Source organism: Danio rerio, chromosome 7 (genome assembly GCF_052040795.2).
Source record: "Danio rerio strain M-AB ecotype USA chromosome 7, GRCz13ab, whole genome shotgun sequence".
NCBI classification, from domain to species: Eukaryota; Metazoa; Chordata; class Actinopteri; order Cypriniformes; family Danionidae; genus Danio; species Danio rerio.
In genome coordinates this window covers 11938111-11959436 of record NC_141027.1, presented here as the reverse complement: position 1 = coordinate 11959436, position 21326 = coordinate 11938111, and the positions used below count along the sequence as shown (strand labels likewise).

Below are 21326 nucleotides of genomic sequence, written 5' to 3'. Positions count from 1 at the left end.
TTCAACATGGTCGAAAATGGAGCGGGATGAAGCACAAGCATATTATTTTCCCACCCCATTATCACACACATCATTCATCTATTACTTGTTTCTTCTTTTAGTTATCTCTTCTTTTTACATAAAACAGAACAAAAGATACTTGTATCATCTGCAAAACTCTGATATCTTACACATATCATTCATGCAAATTATAAACAATATTGGACCTAAAACTGATCCTTGTGGTATGCCACAATTTACATTTAGATATGAAGATTTATGGTTGCCAATTTCCACGAACTGTTGCCTGTTTTTAAATAACCACAGTTGCCAACTATTTTCAATGAAAAGGCACTAAGCTCTGCCTGAAATAAATCGCTAAAAGTTGCTAGATTACATCATAAGTCAATTTGCATATCACTGACGTCATCACATTCTACAATTTCTGTTTGTTTAACAGCCTATGGTTAATAAAGGGGTATTTATATTTGCACAACACTTTACGTAAGCATGTCAATTTAACTACATGTATTGCTGTTTGAATAAGGTATAACAGTATAAATGTGTGGTGCATTTGCAGTAATCTATCAGACGTAATAAACTCAGACAAGTTCCGAATCTGACTCTAAAATATCTAATTGTGAACAAGAAAGAAATAAACAGTCCATTTAAATTGTTCAAATAAAGGAGAAGCATATCGGTTTGACTCTACAAGGGAAATACCTTCACACTGCCGGTGCTAAATCATTTGTTGTCTGTGCCCAGAGGAGTGATCTGCTCTCAGGCTGCAGGTGGGAGGGACTGCTGTATGAGGACTGGGCCTCGCCTGTCAGTGCTCTGAGGCAGAGGAGGAGGTGACGGCATCACTCGCAGTTTGTTGAGAAGAGTAGGGACAGTGCAGTATGGACAAATGACAGTCAATAAAAATCTCCAGTAACACACACAAAAAAATTGATGCTAGGGGAGTCTGAAAAGTCACTAAATTGGTGACACTGTAAATTACTGCTATACAACCCAAGGCTACTCCTCTACTACACCTTTCTAATTTATATACCAATATATTATGATTAATTGTATCAAATGCCTTCTTTAAATCTATAAATAATCCATCTACCTTCTCCTTTTTATCTAGCGATTTTTCCTTAAACCATATTGCTCATCCGCTAAAAGGTTATGTGTTTCTATGATACTATTAAGCCTTTCAACTAAGAGTTTTCTGAAAACTGAGATTGTATAGAAACTGGCCTATATTTGTAAAGTTTTGCTTATCTCCAGATTCATAAAGTTGAATTATCTTTGGAAATTTACCATATTGGAACGATCAGTCCCACTTTATAGTAAGTGTCCTTAACTACTATGTACTAACATCAGAAAAATAAATACAATGTATTTACTGTGTTTATAATGTATTTGAGAACACTTGTGGTGATTTTGAGTTGGGATAGGGGTTGGGTTATGGACAGGTTTGGTGGCATGGGCTGGTTTAAGGATGGGTTAAGGTGTAAGGGATGGTCAGCAGTGTATTTACAAATGTAAATACAATAGTTAATTACAGATGTAATTACATACATGTATTCAATCAAGCAAAAGTACACAGTAAATACATGTATTTACACAATAAGTACATTGTAACAAACTATTAATTCCTATGTAAGTACATGTTAGTTAAGGCCACTTAATATAAAGTGGGACCGAAAGATCTATTACAAATATAGGTTAATGGTTCTACAATGTCTTCAATCACTTTCTTAATCATATCAATATTATTCCAATCCATGGACGATTTATTTTCACTTTTCTTTACCTATAATTTCATTTATCTACTACTTCTGGTTCACACGGTCTTTAAATATAAATGGTATTTTCTCAAAATGTTTGTGTTGATTTTTATGCTTAGACAGCAGAATCCAAAATGCATCACTGACAGTCAATGCATTGCTATCTCATAAACCCACAAATAACCCTCAAAACCTACATGACCTGGATGTTGTTGCACTCCAGTAACAAAATAGGATGTTTTCTTATTTTAAACCTGAATCAAATCAAGTGTAGAGAGTTTTACATTTAAAAGAAGAACAAAGTAAATTGGCTAATAGGGCAAAAAACACCAAAAATATTTATCTTGATGGTTTGGAAATTCCTACTGTAAAACAAGGCCAATCTAATGAGTAGGAAAACTTATTTCTGAATTGAGGAAGTAATGACTAACTTGTTTACGTGGGAGAACAACATGGTGTGTTAAAACCATGAACTAGTTAATGAGGCTTCGCTTTACAATGCCTTCAGATTCCCTCGAGCGGCGCAGAAAAACAAAGATTCCTTGAGCGTGGAGATGTGTTTCTCACCGTGATGAAAGCAACTTTGCAATGCTTTTTCCTCCTGATCAGAGTCAAACAAATTCCCTTTGTAAGTTTAAGAGGACGACATCTTTCCGACAGACGAGACGTAACGCCATTCCAATTACTAGCGCATCTCGCCAGATCTCGCATGTGCTTCCACAAACACATTACAAACACAAACACAACTAAAAATAGCAGTATAGTAATAATACTGATGATGCACATCAACAAAAGATTTTAAATGAACCAGCATGCGCTGAACTGTCAGTGGAGCAGATGATGTACTGTAGCTTATTCTGACCTGGTTCTTCTCAAATGAAAAATGGATTGTGATTATGACTGGTCAGCAATTTTAGCAGTCTTACTTCGAAACATATATTTTTACTTGCATCACAGTATCTTTTTACGTTTGGGGGTAATGGGAAGTCTCTTTTGCTCACCATTTATTACACTTAGGCTCATTCTGAAAACGTAGTCCGATACATTTCTGAAGATCGTGAATTATATAGTCAGAGGATTGTATCATCTTTAAAATGAACGCTACAGGGCGGTACGACGCCATTCCTTTTCGCACTTACAAGCAGGGCTTTACATTAACACCCGCCAACCCACCAAATGCGGGTAGATTTCAGCTTTGGCGGGTTAGACAGCTGCTCCCACTAGCCACTTTGGCAGTTTGGAAATAAATTTTACATTGTAGTTTTCTTAAAGCAGGGTTCGACTCGTCAATAAGGATGGCTCAATATGCGTGCAAATGTGATCTTAGAATTGAGAAACAGCACGACTGAAAACAACTGTGTTCGAGCGAGACAAAGCAGGTGAATACCGTATAAGAGGATGATTACTCATCACATCACTTGTGCGCGCGACTTTAAGGCGCACGCGCTCCCGTTTACTTGCGCTTTTTTTCCGTTCACTTGCGTTCGGTTTTTTTTTTAAAAAGACTAGACAAAAAACGATGCTCATGTACCCACAGTCCTGCTGCTTTTAAGAGCTCAAGATTGAAATATATATATATATATATATATATATATATATATATATATATATATATATATATATATATATATATATATATATATATATATATATATATATATATATATATATATTTGTAAGCAACAGCAGCAGTCACTGCTTTTGTTTTAATTATTCTCAGGCACGTGATCACTCGTGGTATTTTACCTGCTTTCTTTTGCTTACAGTTATTATTGTTAATATAGTTTAATTATCATCCTTTACAATAACATTTCTTTAATATGAGATTAACCAACCAATTGTGTGTAGTAACTGCTGATCTGGGACAACACAACATCTAAATCAAGTCATTTTAGCATATCAAAGTCACATTTATTTATATAAAATATATTTTCCAAACAACAAAATTGTGGTAATGTTGGAAATCCACTAGCCACAGTGGCTGGTGATCAAAAAAGTTAATGTAAAGCCCTGTTTGCAAGCTGACTGCTTACCTCCATGTGGACGGCTTTTCCGCTGTTATCAGTTTGTCCAGTGGCTTACCATGTCTGTCAGAGGATTTGAGAACGGGGTTCGAGTCTAGCGAAAAACGATTCCAGAAAGCAGGTAAGACAAAAACAAAAAACCAAAACATAAAATAAACAAGTTAATAACAGGGTGAGAATGTAGTAAAATCTAAAAACAATGTAAAAATCAGGCGAGGAATATTCTTTTTCTGGATTGCTTTTGAAAACACTGTCGGTTGGGTTTAGGGAAGGAGGAAGGTGGGTCAGTCAGTTGATCGCTCAGTCACTTAGCCACTCAGTCAGTCAGCCACTCAACAGCGGCCTCTGGTGGATGTACGTAAATACAGCAGGCACGAATGGCACTCGTGAGAGAAATTTGAGATCTGAAAAAGCGTACACAGTGGTCTCTGGCAGATTAACGAAAACAAAAACTGGGACATATTTGGTGCTCTCCAGAAATGTTTATAGGGTACATAATTAAAATGAGGATAAGTTGCATTTATTTGATAAACAAATACAATTAAATGTGTAACTTTTTTTTTTTTTACAATTTCAAACAACTGTTGTATATTAGAGAGAGAAATATATATACAGTTGAAGTCAGAATTATTAGCTCTCCCTTAATTTTTTTTTTTTTTTTCATTTTTCAAATATTTCCCAAATGATGTTCAACAGAGCAAAGAAATTTTAACAGTATGTCTGATAATATTTTTTCTTCTGGAGAATGTCTTATTTGTTTTATTTCAGCTAGAATAAAAGCAGTTTTTAATTTTTTAAAAAACATTTTAAGGACAAAATTACTAGTCCCTTTAAGCCATTTTTTTATTGTCTTCAGAACAAACCATCATTATAAAAAAACTTGTCTAATTACCCTAACCTATACAACTTAAGCTGTATAGAAGTGTCTTGAAAAATATCTAGTCAAATGTTATTTACTGTCATCATGGCAAAGATAAAAGAAATTATTAGAGATGAGTTATTAAAACTATTATGTTTTGATCTATGTCGATTTTTTTTTTCTTTAAGTTAAACAGAAATTGGGGGAAAAAAAAGAGAAAAAAAAATATATATAATATTCTACCAGTCATGATCAGCTACCACTTTTGGGGTCAGCTTTGTTTTTTTCATGTTTTTTTTTTAAATAAAATTATTCTGTTCATCAAGGCAGCGTTTATTACATGTTAATAATTGTCAAATAATTATTACAATTTTAAATAACTGCTTTCTATTTGAATGTAGTTTCAAATGAAATTATTACTCCAGTCATTACTGCTTTTATTATCATTTACAATATTAATATTAATTATTATTATAATTATTATTATTAGAGGGATTTTTGAAGGATCATGTGACTCTGAAGACTGGAATAATGAAGCTGAAAATTCACAATTTAAATCACTGGAATAAATTAATACACAGTTATTTTATAGTGAATTAACATTTCTCAATTTTACTATTTGTACTGTATTTTTGATTAAATAAATGCAGCCTTGGTGAGCAGAATAAGCTTATTTTAAAACATTTACAAATCATACTAACCCCAAACCTTTGACAAGTAGTGCGCAAATATATATAGTGTAAGTCAGAATTATTAGCCTTATTACCTTGTTTATTTTTTCCCAATTTTTGTTTAACGGAGAGAATAATTTTTCAACACATTACTAAACATAATAGTTTTATTAACTCTCTTTCTAATAACTGATTTATTTTATCTTTGCCATGATGTAAGTAAGTAAGATTTTACTAAAACATTGTTGTACGACACTTCTATACAGGTTAAAGTGACATTCAAAGGTTTAACTAGGTTAATAAGGTTAACTAAGCAGGTTAGGGTGATTAGGCAAGTTATTGTATAACGATGGTTTGTTTAGTGGACTATCAAAAAAATATATATAGCTTAAAGGGGCTAATAACCGGTCCCACTTTATATTAAGTGTCCCTAACTACTATGTACTTACATCAAAAAAATAAATACAATGTACTTACTGTGTTTATAATGTATTTGAGAACACTTGTGGTGCTTTTGAGTTGGAATAGTGGTTGGGTTATGGACAGGTTTGGTGGCATGGGTAGGATGAAGGGTAGGTTAAGGTGTAAGGGATGGTCAACAGTGTATTTACAAATGCAATTACAAAAGTTACAGATATTTGTAATTACATACATGTATTTAATCAAGCATAAGTACACAGTAAATACATGTATTTATACAATAAGTACATTGTAACAAACTATTAATTCCTATGTAAGTACATGTTAGTTAAGGCCACTTAATATAAAGTGGGACCTAATAACCTACTGACCCTAAAATGGTTTAAAAAAAACAAAAAACAGAAAACTGCTTTTACTCTAGCTGAAATAAAACAGGTGAGATATTCTACAGAAGAAAACATATTATCAGACATAATGTGAAACTTTCCTTGCTCTGTTAAACATCATTTGGGAAATGTTTAAAAAATAAAATAAAAAAATCAATAATAATAATAATAATAATAATAATAATAATTTATATAATTTATATAATTCTTCAATCATATTTCATAATATTTTAAAAGATAAAGTTTTCAGATATTTTTGCAACATAACACACACACATGGGGTGTATATATATATACAAGTATATATATAAGTATAAACATTTTTTTGTAAACTTATTAATATATAATTTTTCTTAATCAATTTAATCCATCCTTACTGAATTAAAGCAAACAAAAGTAGCTTTTAGCAAATTAAACAATCACACTGGTCTCAAACTTTTAAATACCGGCACACACAATTAAATGAAATCTCAAATCAATATTTCATGTCTGTATATTGTTGACCAGCTGCGTAATGTGTGTCATTTCCAGTCAGTGGCTTGTTAAATGAAAATAAACTCCTTTAGCATAAACCTACCACCTTCTCAGAGTTTATTTTGACCCTAAATTATCCGAAACATACATCTGAGCTTCTGCTTACAGTATAAACACAAACAATTCTAACCCCCCCCCCCCCCCACCCCCCAAAAATTGCCTTTACCACCAAATTACCCAGTTTGTTAATGACAGAATGAATCAATTGGTGTAGTGACGCTACAAACAGCTCAATAGTATTGATTGATGATGCTTTGTTAGAATCCAACACAAGCACAAACACAATCGTGGAACTCCTCAACCCTCCACACATGCTGTTGTTGTTCTTGTATTTTGTGATTTCTTTCGCTCTTTGTTTTCCCTCCTGAAACTCTGCTCGCCTTTCTCTGCTCTGCGTGTTGACAGGCTGAACAGGAGAGTGTTTTCTACTCACACCACTCACTTACTCCAGTCATTCACCTTCAATACCTTATTTACCACAAACAAATCCTACTGCCTAAAGTCATTAGATGGGATTAAATATTTCAGTCCAAGGTCAAAGATATCAGTCATATCCTCATCGATGTGAAAACTTCAGAATATACTGTAAATTGCAACCCAGGCTCATTCTTATTACATACCCTTAAATACATTTCTGGAGAGTGCAAAATTTGTTCCAGGGGGTATGTGTGTTTTTTCCATAGCTATTTATTACATACAGCATCGGGACCACATAAACAATGCTGAAGCAGAGTCAATTTAAGGCTGAACTTGTGTTGAGATGTTTCTGAAATGTCACAGTACTGTATTTTGCTCTGAGAATGGTTTTCTGTGTTCAGTAATCGCAGGTTGAAGACGGTCAGTGACCTGGAGTGAAGCTGACAGCCACTTCTGTAGTTTAAGATGCATTAGTGCTGCTATAAAAGCAAGTGCTAGAAGATGGAGGCTAATTGATGAAGAGCAGAAAAACGAGAGCTCGGACAGAGTCTAGCAATACAACACACACATATCCAAACACACTCACATATATATATATATATATATATATATATATATATATATATATATATATATATATAAGCAATATCACACAAGTAGCAGTGCGATATGGCTGTATATCAGCACTGGTGGGAGGCATGCGTTGTGCTGATATACAGCCATATCGCACTGCTACTTGTGTGATTTTGCGTTTATACAACAGTTCGACAGCACAATTGTGCAAAACACGAAGAATCTGAAAACGCCTTTTTATTAGGAACTACTTTCTTCCACCATTCATTCACATCTGCAGCTGATGTCAAAACAGCAGAAGCCGTTACTAATTCACCAACGTCACTGTAGAGCTAGTGTTTGAATGACTCTATAGCGTAATGTCTAAAGTGAAGACAAAACAGCTGATTTTGCTCACACTTTACGATTATAAGGCTGAACTTGACATGAAATGCCATCCATCTACAGAGATATCTTCTTACAGTGTTACAGTCTACAGCAGGGTGTCAAACTCAATTCCTGGAGGGCCGAAGCCCTGCACAGTTTAGTTCCAACCCTGCTCCAACAAACTTACCTGTAGGTTTCAAACAAGCCTGAAGGACTCAATTAGTTTGATCAGGTGTGTTTAATTAGGGTTGGAACTAAACTGTGCAGAGCTGCGGCCCTTTTGGAACTGAGTTTGAAACCTGTGGTATACAGTGTTTCTCTGTTGAATTCGGGATTTCACAATAATTACCCACAAAAAAAGCAGCACAATCACAACCAGACTGCTGTTGTGTTTGCGATAAGGAAAAACGCTAAACACATGCAGACTTTGCTTCTTTCTTTCTGCCAACACAACACACAGTCCTGATATGTGAGCAAATCGGTATAAAAACAGCACTACAACATACAAAAGAGAGAGATCGACTTAGAATGCATACCTGTCAACATGTCTGTACTGTATCAAAGTTGGCAACCTGAGGGTGTTTACAGACTACAAAAGAGGGGGGTGGGTGAAATGACGAGAGTTTTCCGGAAGAAATAAAAACGGGATAGTTGTGGGAGATTGGTCTGAAATACGGGATACTCCCATGAAAAACAAGAGTGTTGGCAGGTATAGTAACTTACAAGTTTAATATTGATTTGACCAGCTATAGTTAGAAATCAGACTGTCATAAGCTTCTAAGCGTAAGGGCTTATTATGCGGTTCTGTCGTCATATTGTGGATAGAAAACGTCAACCGTCTTTGGTCTACTATACTATGGCAGGCTAATGGCCGCCGACGAGATCTCTTAGAAACTGTAAATATTTTAAAATAGACTCTATTCTTACAAATAAACTTCATAGTTGCAATCTAAACAACTACATTCTCGACTAAAAAAAAGCCTTAAAAGTACATTTTGCTGTCCAACAGCAGGAATATTTGTCAAACTGTAGTGTCTCTCTGCTTGTTGCTGACTGTATGGGGGCAAAGTAATACACAAAGGTGAAGGGTGAAGAGGCCTTTGTGGGATGTAACTGGCAAAATATTGCAAGGCTATCAGCCAATCAGATTCAAGAACCAGACAGAACTGTTATATATATATATATATATATATATATATATATATATATATATATATATATATATATATATATATATATATATCCCAACACAGGCTCATTCTGAAAACGTAGCCCTATATACATTTCTGGAGAGAGCCAGAGAAACGTATGGCTGCATTTCGTCTTTAAGTAGATCGCTACGGGTTGGTATGACACTGTTCGTTTTCACACTTACCAGCTGACTGCTTACCTGTGTTAGATTTTTATTGATTAATCGATTAATCGCATCCAAAGTAAATGTTTTTTTTTTTTTTACATAATATGTGTGTTCTTTGTATTTTTAAAGACGCACATGCATGCATATATTTGAGGAAAATATAGTTCAGTTTCTCTTTTATAATAAATCTGCAAAAACAATTAGGTGTTTTTCTGTCAATATGGGGTGTTAAGGGGGTCTGATTTCGACTATGTCAAAACAACCTTTTATTTTGGATGTGATTAATCGCGATTAATCTTTGCCCAGCACTACATATTTATTCATTAAACACAAACAAAGAAAATGCATTGTGCTAGAAGACTCACTCCTTGCCAAAAGAGTAGCAGAAATGTCTGAATGGACAAAATGTAGAAATAAAATAAAAAATAAAACAGAGGAAAGACACAATAAAAGAAGAGCAATGCTGTTGCTAGTGGATATTCTGTAATTAAAGTGCTAAAGGCCCAAATGAGAGCCAACAACTTTGATGTGAACCAAAGCCAGAGACACACACACACACACACACACACTTGGTTCCACACCTGCAAGTAGTTAAATATTACAGCCGCCCCATTTCTGAAAAGCCCGACTGTAACTGAGGCAGATGTAACTGTGACTTACGGCTAAATGGGTCTGCTTTTATTTGTGTGTTTTTTTATAAAATCACCTACTTTAGGTGCCACCTGTAATAGATTTAGTCTGAATAGACTATATGCATGGGGACTTTTAATTTTGCATGAGCCCACTCAGGTGCTAACAGTGACTACGTTTACATGGACATCAGTAATCAAGTTATTTGCTTTATTCTAATTAAGAGAATAATAAGGCGTTTACATGAGTTGCTTTTTAAGTGCTACTTTCATGATCCCGTTTTACATGTTATAGCACGTAATTCGATTTATGTCATTGCATCACCACGTTATCCGCATTTCCTCCGGAGTTTATGTAATTTCGGTTGTTTCATTTTTAATTAGTCGACTTAAACTGCAGTTTGGCACTTTTACTTTCATTTAGGAACATTTCATGCACACCCTCCATGACAAATGAGATATTGGATGCAACTATGAACTACTGAAAGAGTGTTGTTTTAGTGGAAGTTCATACCGCATGCTGAATGGAAGAAAAAAAACGATGCAGGTGTCTGTGGTCTGCACTGACTAGACAAAGAGTGTCACAAAGAGACAAAGAGTGTGATGAAGAGTTGCAAAGTGAAAAGGCAACGATCGACGCACAGATTTAATGTAAAGAAAGTGGGGTAGAATGGTAAAATATGGGAGAATTTCGGCAAAAACGGGAGGGTTTACATGAGTGAAGTGAACAGGAAGTGTTTGTGGAGAAACAGTTTTGCGAGGGAACGCAAAGCATCTTTGCGAGGGAACGCAAAACTTTGCGAGGGAACGCAAAACATCTTTGGGAGGGAACGCAAAACTTTGCAAGAGAACGCAAAAACCTAGAAATATATATTTTTCTCCCACCCATTTTTTTCTTTCACCCAGCCAATTTTTTTCTCCTCCACTACGTCCCTTCCGGGGTTCCGTACTGCCACCCATTGACATGCATGGTGGGAAACAAATAGAATGGACATCAGTGGGAGCCAGAATTTGTCAAAATAGTCAATCTAGGGCCATATATATACTTACAAAATAAAAATAAAAAGTTTTGCAAACAAAAATAAAGTATTGAGCAAAAATAAATAAATAAATGCAAATCTCTAAAATCGCAAAGGCAAAATTTATTTTTGAGAAACAAAACTTAAAAAAACTGCAAAAAAATCAAGCAGTGCAAAAAACAAAAAGCAACAAAACAAACAAACACTAAAATATTTGCATGTATTCAACTGTGAGTTTGCGCTGCCCTTATTTTACAATTGGGCAGATTCAAGGGAACTTGGCTGTTTACAGCAGGCCGTGGACTGCAAAGTGAAAACAGCTTTGCAAACTTGTGATTGACTAAAAGGCTATGCAAAATGAGCATTGCAATTGACTGGATGGGTTTTATAAAGGCAATACATATTTAAAGTTTTCTTTTTTTTATTGCAAATTATTTTTTGCACTGCTTGATTTTTATTTACAGTTCTTCTTTGTTTGCAAGTTTCATGTTTATTTCCCATTTAAATTTTTGCTTTTGCAGTTGTTTATTTTTGTTAGGAAAACAAATTTGTATTTCTCAAATTAATTTTGGCTTTACGATATTTAGAGATTTGCATTTATTTATTTATTTTTGCTCAATAATTTATTTACACATTAGATTGACTCCATTAAAATATTGAATTTTTTGTTCGACAAATGAAATTCTCAAAACTAGTTTTAAACAAGCAAACATTGATTTAATATTGACAGAATCTTCATTTGTGGGTGAAAAGTTGACATTTTCTGAAACTAGTGTCACTAAATATCTGAAGTGAAGTGTTAAAAGTTTTTTATTTGCAGAGTTAATATAATTTTTACTCCTTGAACAGGTCTTGATTCCTCACAACCATTTAAACAGTCAACCTCATGTTACGAAAGTGTTATGAACTGCTTCAGAATGCACACTGACAACAATTGTCCACCTATAATCTGAGCGAAAAGAGAACAGCAGACGCATTTACCATAGAGCATTCTGTGAAATAACAGCAGTATCATCCCTCAGCTGGAAATGAGCTCTCGGGAAGCAGGACCTCACTGGTTCATGAACAATGCCTGGACTTTGCTCGCTCTCCCACTGGGCAGGGAATTGGCAGGCCTGCTGTGAGTCGGGATGGAGGATTGTGAACCTTCAGATGGACGATCAGAGGCTAGGAAACACATCCTCAAGCTTTCATAAGTGTTGTGCTCTCTGGTCAAGCTTCCTGAAAACAAGGGTGCAAAATGGGAATTGAAACTAGAAGTTTTTAATGGAGCTGCTTCATCCTGAGAAAATCCTCGTCATAACCCTGCTGAAAAATCCAGCTTAAACCAGCCTAGGCTGGTTGGCTGGTTTTAGCTGGTCGACAAGGCTGGTTTTTGAGGGGTTTTGGCCACTTCAAGGCTGGTTTCCAGCCATTTCCAGCCTAGTCTTAGATGGTCAGGCTGGAAAATGACCAGCCAAATCCAGCTAAAACCAGCTTGAACAGCCTGGTTTAAGCTGGATATAGCTGGTTTTAGCTGGACTCCCAGCTTGGCTAGGCTGGTCAAGCTGGTTTTAGCTGGTCATCTCCCAGCCTGACCAGCTAAGACTAGGCTGGAAATGGCTGGAAACCAGCCTGGAAGTGGCCAAAACCCCTCAAAAACCAGCCTGGTCGACCAGCTAAAACCAGCCAACCAGCTTAGGCTGGTTTCAGCTGGATTTTTCAGCAGGGAAAGAGTAATACGAATTAAACAGCTCTCACAAACATGCAAAGAAATTGCTATTGATTTGATAAAATATTCAAAGAAATAAGGGCATCTACCCACAGTCCAAAGACATGCACTATAAATGAATTAAATAAACTAAATTGGCATTAGTGTATGAGTGTGTAAGTATATAGTATTTTTAATGATTAATATACATTAAATCACATGGCAAACATCCAACTTAAGACGTAAGAAGCAACCTAAAAAAATGCAATGCAGTGTAATGTAAACTACCTGACAAAAGTCTTGTCGTCAATCTAGGACCAGAGTGGGACTCCTTTTCAGCCGTGGAGTTTCAAGCCTTAGACCGGCCCACCTCAGTTCATGACTGACTATATTAAAATAACGTCATTTCCAATTCAGTTTCTAATGACACCATCAAGTTTTTTTCAATGAAACAGCTGCTTTAGAACGTCAAATGTTTTTCATAAATATGAGAACATTAAAGGGTAGCTAAATCTCCAACATTATTCTTTAAAACATCACAATGTCCTTTCCTGCAATATCTGAATATATATTCTGTGCTAAACTCTTTGTAGATATCCAGTCCTTTGTAGCGGTGGTCACACAAAAATATATAAATAAAATATGTACACCCAAATAAATACCTCAAACTGTATTATATGTCTTTACACTAAAAATGAAAAAAATAAATCAAATAAAATTACCCGGGTGAGGTTTGAAGTCAGGTCTGTGGGGTCGTAACAGACCAGTATGTGTAGTGCAAGAGATCTGCAGAGTGGACGGCAACATCAACAGCCTGAGGTATCAAGACATTTGTGCTGCCCGTTACATTACAAACCACAGGAGAGGGCAAATTCTTCAGCTGGATAGCGCTCATGTATAATGATGATTTGTTCTGTAGACCAGTGGTTCTTAAACAATTTTAATCAAGTACCACCATAAAAAAGAATTGTCTCTCCAAGTACCACTATAATGAGCAGTATTGAAATACAGGAGCGTAGTGGGGCTGATGAAGCAGCTAAAGCTCTGCACAGTTAAAAAAACGAGGCAGATTAATTCCTATTATTAAAAATGCTTATTATTGTCAGCCACTTTAACCATTATGAATAGTTTGAACATTAACACCGTACTGTGCTTATGTGTAAAAAACTAACAAACAAACAAACAAATAAATAAAACAACAACGTTTAAATTAAAATATGCTTTTAAAAGTTAAAAATAAAAGGTTACTGTTCTGTAAAAAAGAAAAAAACAACAACTTCTACTTACAGTAAGTGTAAAGTCTTAACATATTGTAGCCAATTCATCAACACCTGGAAATGTTGCCTGGACCTTAGAAATATAGGCTGTATATGTCATCATATTCATACATAAAAATAGTTTTTAAAAAATAATTAATTTTGAAAAATATGTAGCATGTACATATGACATATTTGATTCCTCCATGTACCACTAGAAGGAAGCCAGTATACAACTAGTGGCACATGTACCACAGTTTGAGAACCACTGCTGTAGACTAGCAGGGGAAAAAAAAAAAAAAAAAAAAAAAAAATATATATATATATATATATATATATATATATATATATATATATATATATATATATATATATATATATATATATATATATATTAATTTTGACCTTAAAATATTTTATAAAAAAAATGTTAAACTGCTTTTATTCTAGCCAACATAAAACATATAAGACTTTCTCCAGAAGAACAAATATTACCAGACAAACTGTGAACATGCCCTTGCTCTGTTAAACATAATTTAGGAAATATTTAAAAAAGAAAAAAATTCAAAGCGGGGCTAATAATTCTGACTTCAACTATATATATAACCAAATGACAATGTTGTGAAAACATTAGTGCTTGCTGTGTAATTATTCTCAAATTTCTGCCTATTAATTCTACTGTAAACACACTGACTGGGTTCTTGCAAATTGAAAAATCCCAAATAGATCTAGACAATAGCTTAAACCGCTGGGTGATCCGAGTAAAGCTTTCACCATTGTTCGATTCTTCTGCAGCTTTTGAAGAGTAGATGGCTCTTGTGTGGCGTTAAAGACAAGTCATTCTGCCTCTTAAACCCCCTTTAGGGTCAGTGTAAACTCGCATAAGCTGAAGAGGAGATTTGACTGGAGACAGCAGGGTGGAAGAAAGACGGCCTTAATGATTCAAATGTCCAAGAAAAGCCCTTTTGAGCCGCAGGAGTGAGGGTGGAAAGGCTTGTCTGAGAACAGATTGATGAGGCCGCTAAGTGGACCTCAATGAGGTGAAAAAGCCCACGCATAATCATCACACCGCCGTTTCCATAATCTGACACTCGCTGATCAGCGCTGATGTAAGGCTGTAATGGCAAATTATTTTCTTCCTGTTCACAAGAAATATTTTTGAATGTAAAGGCTGGGGCCCCGTTTACACTAGTGCGTTTTAGTTTTAAAACGGCATTTTAAAAATGAAAACGATCCGCGTCCACACTTGCGTTTTACCCAGCGTTCATCACGTGACCACACACACTCTCTCGGGCAAGCGCTGCAGCATTTTTACCCAGATGAGAGCTCTGTTAATCGGACTGCTTATCAAGCATCTCCCTCTGGATCTAATCTCGCTATATTTGCAAAACATGATATTTCATTCATGTTGTTGTCTTTATCTAACGACATTTTCCCTGACTTTGGTCATTGGAATCTATTACTTGTTCACATGTAACGTTTTTGGTTAAGCGCAAAGATAAGTTAATGATTAATCCATGTACATTGACTGATCGCTTGCCTTTATTTCCTAGAGAGGGTGTGTTTCGTATTTTCACTGAAATTGAAAGGAGGCAGTTGTTATCGGCTCCGTTTTGTTATAAATATCCACACAGTGAAGATGACGCTCATATATGCAGCACGACGCCTCAACATTTCTGCTGTCTGTTAAGTTGCTAATATTAAAATGACAATAGGCAGTTCCTTAAATCATGTTTACATTTTATTGTTGAGAAAGTGAAACAACGTAGGCAAGGTGATGTGAATGAAGTTATAAAGTACACTGTTCCCTTTGAAGATTTACTAGTGTCCTCGGTATGTTTTCCATATCAAACTGAGAAGGGGGAGACTGCAGCCTTGATCAAACTTGCGAAGTCTGAACTTACAAGGAGAGGATGCAGGACTGAACTGTGTGTGTAGGCTGCTTGATATTAAGGAAAAGCCTCAATCAGATAGGCGAACGTCGGCAGCACCGCCACCGTTTTCAGATGTCTCCGTCTTTCCCCATCCACACTGAGACGGAGCAGCAGGGTTTTAGAATGAAAACGGCCTCTCCAGCGTTTCCAAAACGCTTCGTTTTCGGCGCTCGAGAACTCCGGCGTAGTGTGGACGGATGGCGTAACTGTAGCAAAACTTAAGCATTTTAAAACGAAAACGCATTAGTGTAAACGGGGCCTGAAATTGAATAAAGCCCGACAAACGCTGTTTCTCAATATGCATTCTTTAGCGATCTTGTGTCCAAGTGTTCTTGTGTAACATCATCATCAACTACCAAAATTGGACGTGTGAAAGTTCCCAGATGTGTTCTTGATATCGAGGACACACGGATGCAGACTTGAGTTCTGAACTCGCATTAGAAGTCATTGCGACTGGAGGTTGGAAGCGCAGCATTTTATAGATGTTTCAAGCAGGCCCGGATTGGCTAATCGGGAGGACCGGGAGAATTCCCGGTGGGCCGGTCGGTTTTTTGGCCGCGAGGGCCGGTGTCCCTAGCTCCAGAATCTGTTGCTTACAGCAGTCACACTTTTTAAATTAATGTATTTATTTACTTGACCACAGTCTTCTTATTGAATATTTTACCGCAGCTCTGCTCTTTTTATCTATTTTCTCGCAGCCTTGTGATCAAGATGCAGTCGCAGGCTGAATGACATATAACTGCTGTGGTCAAGTGGTTAACACGTTAGGTTTCGACACCAACAACCTGGATTTGATCCTTGTCTGAGTAATTTTTTTATTTTTTTATTTTTATTGTTAAGACATAAAATACTCTTAGGGTTGTTGAACATTTGAAGTTCTAAAGCAGCTGTTTTCTCAAAAAAGACGTGATAGTTTAAATAGAAACTGAATTGGAAATGACCTTATTTCAATATAGTCAGTCGTGAACTGAGGTGGGCCGGTCTGAGGCTTGAAACTCCAGGGCTGAAAAGGAGTCCCACTCCGGCCCTGGTTTCAAGAGTTCACACTTAGATACTGTTTGACAACTTGTTAGCAAGTTAGCAGGTTTGGCATGCTGTCCCGGGAGAGAACCCTGAGCTCGGACATAGTTGAGCCCAGGGCTCCCGCCAGGTCTAAAGAGCATGTGAGAGGAGTACGAGATCAGGTGGTTCTCGACAGCTCCCCCTGGTAAAGGAGAAGAAGGGGTGGATGGGGGATTTCTTCAGGAAAAACAAAGATAAGGGAGTAGATCTAACTAGGCTACGTATAATGAGTTTGGATCAATCTGATTGGCTAGCTAATGAGTGTAGATGAGTGGCCAGCTGCAGTCAATCATATCACGTGCTCCTCTCAAAATTAGTTTGTGAAACTTCATTTATTATTAAAATTGTCTCAGGAGTTTCCCTAAATACAACGGTGAATATAACCATTACCATGAAGTCTTAAAAAGGGCATAAAGACATTAAGGGTGTTGATTTGCTGAAATTCGTATTAAAATCTGTTTTATTTATATTGTGCAACGTATATTTATAAAGTCTTTATGCAAAGTATATATATTGAAAAGGGGAAAAACATTAAATTGTTGTATGAATGCTGTTATGTTGAAATAATTTTTGGTTAAAGATGCGTGAGGATCATGTGACCATCAGGAAGAACGCAGCATCTCATTTCTCACAGGACACGTTCTCTGTTCTCGTGGTCTCCCTAGTTCGTTCTTCCGAGGTGACCTGGCAAGGCTCATCACAGGAACGCAAGTCCGTTCTCTGCATTCTTGGAATTGAAAAAACAGCCAAATTTTGTCTTATAATTGCTTTAAGGGGCACCTATAGTGAAAAATCTACTTTTCAAGCTGTTTGGACAAACAAGTGTGTAAGTATAGTGTATATTCTGTCATATTGGGGTGATATAAACACACCCAGTCATTTATTTTTTCATATTTAACAACAGAAAAACGGTGGACCAATTAGAGCGGTTTTCAGATTGACTTTACGTAGGAGTGCGGTCCCCCCGCCCACCAATATTGATTGACAGCTGCGCGCATTAACATGTCTCCATAGTAATGCATATACTCATATCGACAAGACAGGATGAGTGCAAACCAACCGGGAAAAAAGGTCTTAGCAGTTTGCTAGGATCATCAATCATCATCAGAAGAGTGAGTTTTACAAGTTTAACATGTTTTTAAACGTGTGCACGTGTGTAATGAAGTACAGCGATTCACTTCATCAGCACAGCCGCGTGTCTCTCTCACTGTCTCTCTGTGTTTCTGTCTGCGCTACTTGTCTGTGCTATGTGTGTGTGTGTCTGCCTGCGTCTCTACGCTATGTATGTGCGTGTGTGTCTGCGCTACTTGTCTGTGCTATATGAGTGTGTCTGCTTGCGTCTCTATGCTATGCATGTGCGTGTGTGTCTTGTTACGTGTCTGTGCTATACGTGTGTGTATGTCTGCGCTGTGTGTGCGTGAACTCATTGTTGCATCTCCACAAAAAATGCATCAAATACTGATGGTAAAGTTCTTACTGTAGTATTTCTCACAAACGTTACGTGAGATCTGCTTCCTGAGGCAGCCGAGGGCGTGTTGAGGCATGCTGCTGACAGGCACGTGGGATCGGTGGGTGGGGATGACTCGCCTTAAAGGCCCAGTGCAAAAAAACAGCAACGACCTTTTCCCAGCCATAATACAGACACTTCAAACAGCTATAATAAATACTCTAATGGGTGTTTTGAGCTGAAAGTTTACAGACACATTCTGGGGACACAAAAGACTTATAATAAATATGAAAAAAGGGGTACCCTATGTGCCCTTTAAAGACTGTTATAGCATAATGATTATAATTAGGGTTGTCAAAATTAGCATGTTAACGCATGCGATTAATTTGAAATATTTAATGCGTAAAAAAATAACACAAATAACGCAGTTGCAGTTTTTTTATTTCCTGTTGTGGCCTACATGTGTTCAGGGCCTTGGGCAGCAGAATAGTGAGCAAACCCCCCGGTCTTCACTTTCATCTGCTACACCCACCCTCTCCCACAGCAAACCGCTCACTTTCTTTTTCACTTTTTGGGTTGAAGGTGGCATGATTGCCGTTTGCCTAGAGCGCTAGTTCAGCTTGCTCCAGCCTTGCGTGTGTTTAACATGCAAATAAATTTGGATAAGGCCAAGGACGCGCTTTTAGAAGGAAAGTTTCAGTACTAAACACTTAATGTGGCATCACCAGGCTATCCTGCACTTCCTCCAGAGTTTCATGCAGTGAAACTTTAACTGCAGTTCAGCAGTTCACACTCATTCAGCAGATTTTCATTCAGGATGTTTTAATGGAATTTGATACCACATGGCGAACGGAAAGAAAAACCTCAGAATTTCGGGACTCGGTGATCCTTTAAGGTAATTAAAAATCACTGCTTACATAGTAGACTCTTAATCAGGATTATCTTAATCATAAAAGCGGAGTATTGGTGTTCGTGTAAATGTACTCAGTGAAAATGCCAGATGAAGTCGCAAGCCGTCAAAGACAGCCTATTACTTTGCCTTTAAGTTGATTCCATGCACCCTCAAATGTTTTATTAAGTTAAAGTATCTGCTTCACGTTGCTGTGTCAGAATCCTTGCTTGTAAAATACAGCCATGCTTTAGAATGCTTAGTTAAAGCAAATTTGATGAACGCGATTGTGCACGTTGATGAATCTGATGGGATCCATTGCTCACTGGGTGCGCTGGGCACGCATTGCGTGTGTGTGTGTGTGATGGATTGCGATGCTGGCTCAGCATCATGAAGTTTGTCAGCCATCGGCTATAGACGATAGCATCTTCTCTCAGCCCAACCCTAAATAAACCCTTATAATATTAAGGTGACGAAATGTCATGTAAACCAGTGGTCCCCAACCACCGGGCCGTGGAACAATTGGTACCGGGCCACATAAGAAATCATAAATTATTTCTGTAGAATATATTCCCCCGCGACTTGGTTTCTTCCACTCACCCTGGCCATCTCACGTGAAATGGACTATGCCAAAATTCACCACACAGCGGGAAGAACGATCGCTAGAATATAACTCAGTGGTGGTTGTTGATAGTTTAAAGTTATAAAACAGGTATTATAGAGTCCAAATCAGCAGAGCATTTAAGGATTGTGCATATATGTGTGCGTGCATCGCTAAGTAAGTACCTGAAATCATTGCAATATGTATCTATATGGAGTTTCACATAATCATACTCATTAGGGCTGTAACATGCCAATACATACATTTAATTTGACTATACGGTTATATTATTGTTAAAATGTTCTTCAGTTGAGATGTTTGGCACAGATGTTATGTATTTGATGCATATAAACCTTGATTGAAACACAATCAGACCGAGATGGTGCAACTAGCGCATGCACACTGAGTTTTTCATGATTAACCTGGATGCACGAGTGCAGCAGCTGTGTTCACGTGAAGACCGGTTCTAAAATAAACATTTCAGGTGTTGTAAGAACAAAAACTCCTTTTAGTATGGAAAATGTATCTTCTAATGTGTGCCATTGCTCTTAGTTAGAAAATGGTTCAAATCAGCCCTAAATCAGCCTTTAGGCTTGATAGTCAGGATCACTCATGTCAAATTGCACTCCTGGATAGACCTAAACTGCATTTCGTTGTCTTGCACTTGTACATGTGTAATGACAATCAAGTTGAATCTATTCTAATCTAAATTATCTTGAAAATGCATTTTAACGTGTGAAACCAACACCTACATAGTTAAAAAAAAACACAGTTAAAGAAACTCCCAAGTGATCAAAAACAAAAGAAAGTAGTGCATAAATTATAATTGCATACCTCTTATATTTTCATAAACAAAAACAGGTGATGGCTTTAAGTTTTCTCTGCATTTTCAGTCCAGAGCACTACAAGGACGAGTAACTGAATTGTGTGAAAAAGAAAAAGAAGGAAACTCTTCCTCTTTAGACTCTTGAACTGCTATTGTTAGTCGATGTCACCTACTGATGACCCCATGGACAAAACGAATCAATCACGCCACGTCCATCAACATACTTTTAAATTCCAAATCAGATATTAGTGCCTGTTCCTTCTTTGGTCTGACCGCCCAATCCTTTTGTAGCCGGTTGATAATGGGCCGTACAAGCACTACAATGGTATTAGCATAGTTTAGAGCTTTATATAAGCAGAATAATTGGACTGATTAAAAATTGCAGTCAGCTGAGAGGACCCTCAATGGACTCTCTCCCTCAAAATCCCTCCACACAAGAATAATCACAGGACAGCCGGCAATTAGAAACGCCACCATTACTTTTAATGGCCGTGTATGAATTAAACGGAATGAAATGCAGGCGAAAGAACAAAAGCATGGAGCTAATAAATAAAAACGGAGGGGGGAAAATAGGTAATCAAGGATCAGCTTTAGGAAACTAGCGGAAGT

General features: G+C 36.8%; 1 protein-coding gene across 5 annotated transcripts in view; it reads right to left on the bottom strand.

Annotated features, from left to right (window-relative positions):
* The window catches only part of LOC147835913 (uncharacterized), a 318654-nt gene that overhangs the window by 14755 nt on the left and 282573 nt on the right, over positions 1-21326 (bottom strand). For 3 of the 5 annotated variants that reach the window (XR_015495209.1, XR_015495217.1, XM_087260570.1), the window contains one exon: positions 11712-12233. Coding sequence is in view for 1 of the 5 variants with exons in the window: in XM_087260570.1 (XP_087116696.1) it covers positions 12203-12233 (31 nt within the window). In the remaining 4 variants the exon portion in view is untranslated. Of the gene's footprint in view, positions 1-702; positions 817-3790; positions 3876-11711; positions 12234-21326 lie in introns of those variants that run through there. The other 2 variants (XR_015495211.1, XR_015495215.1) reach the window with 2 other exon arrangements.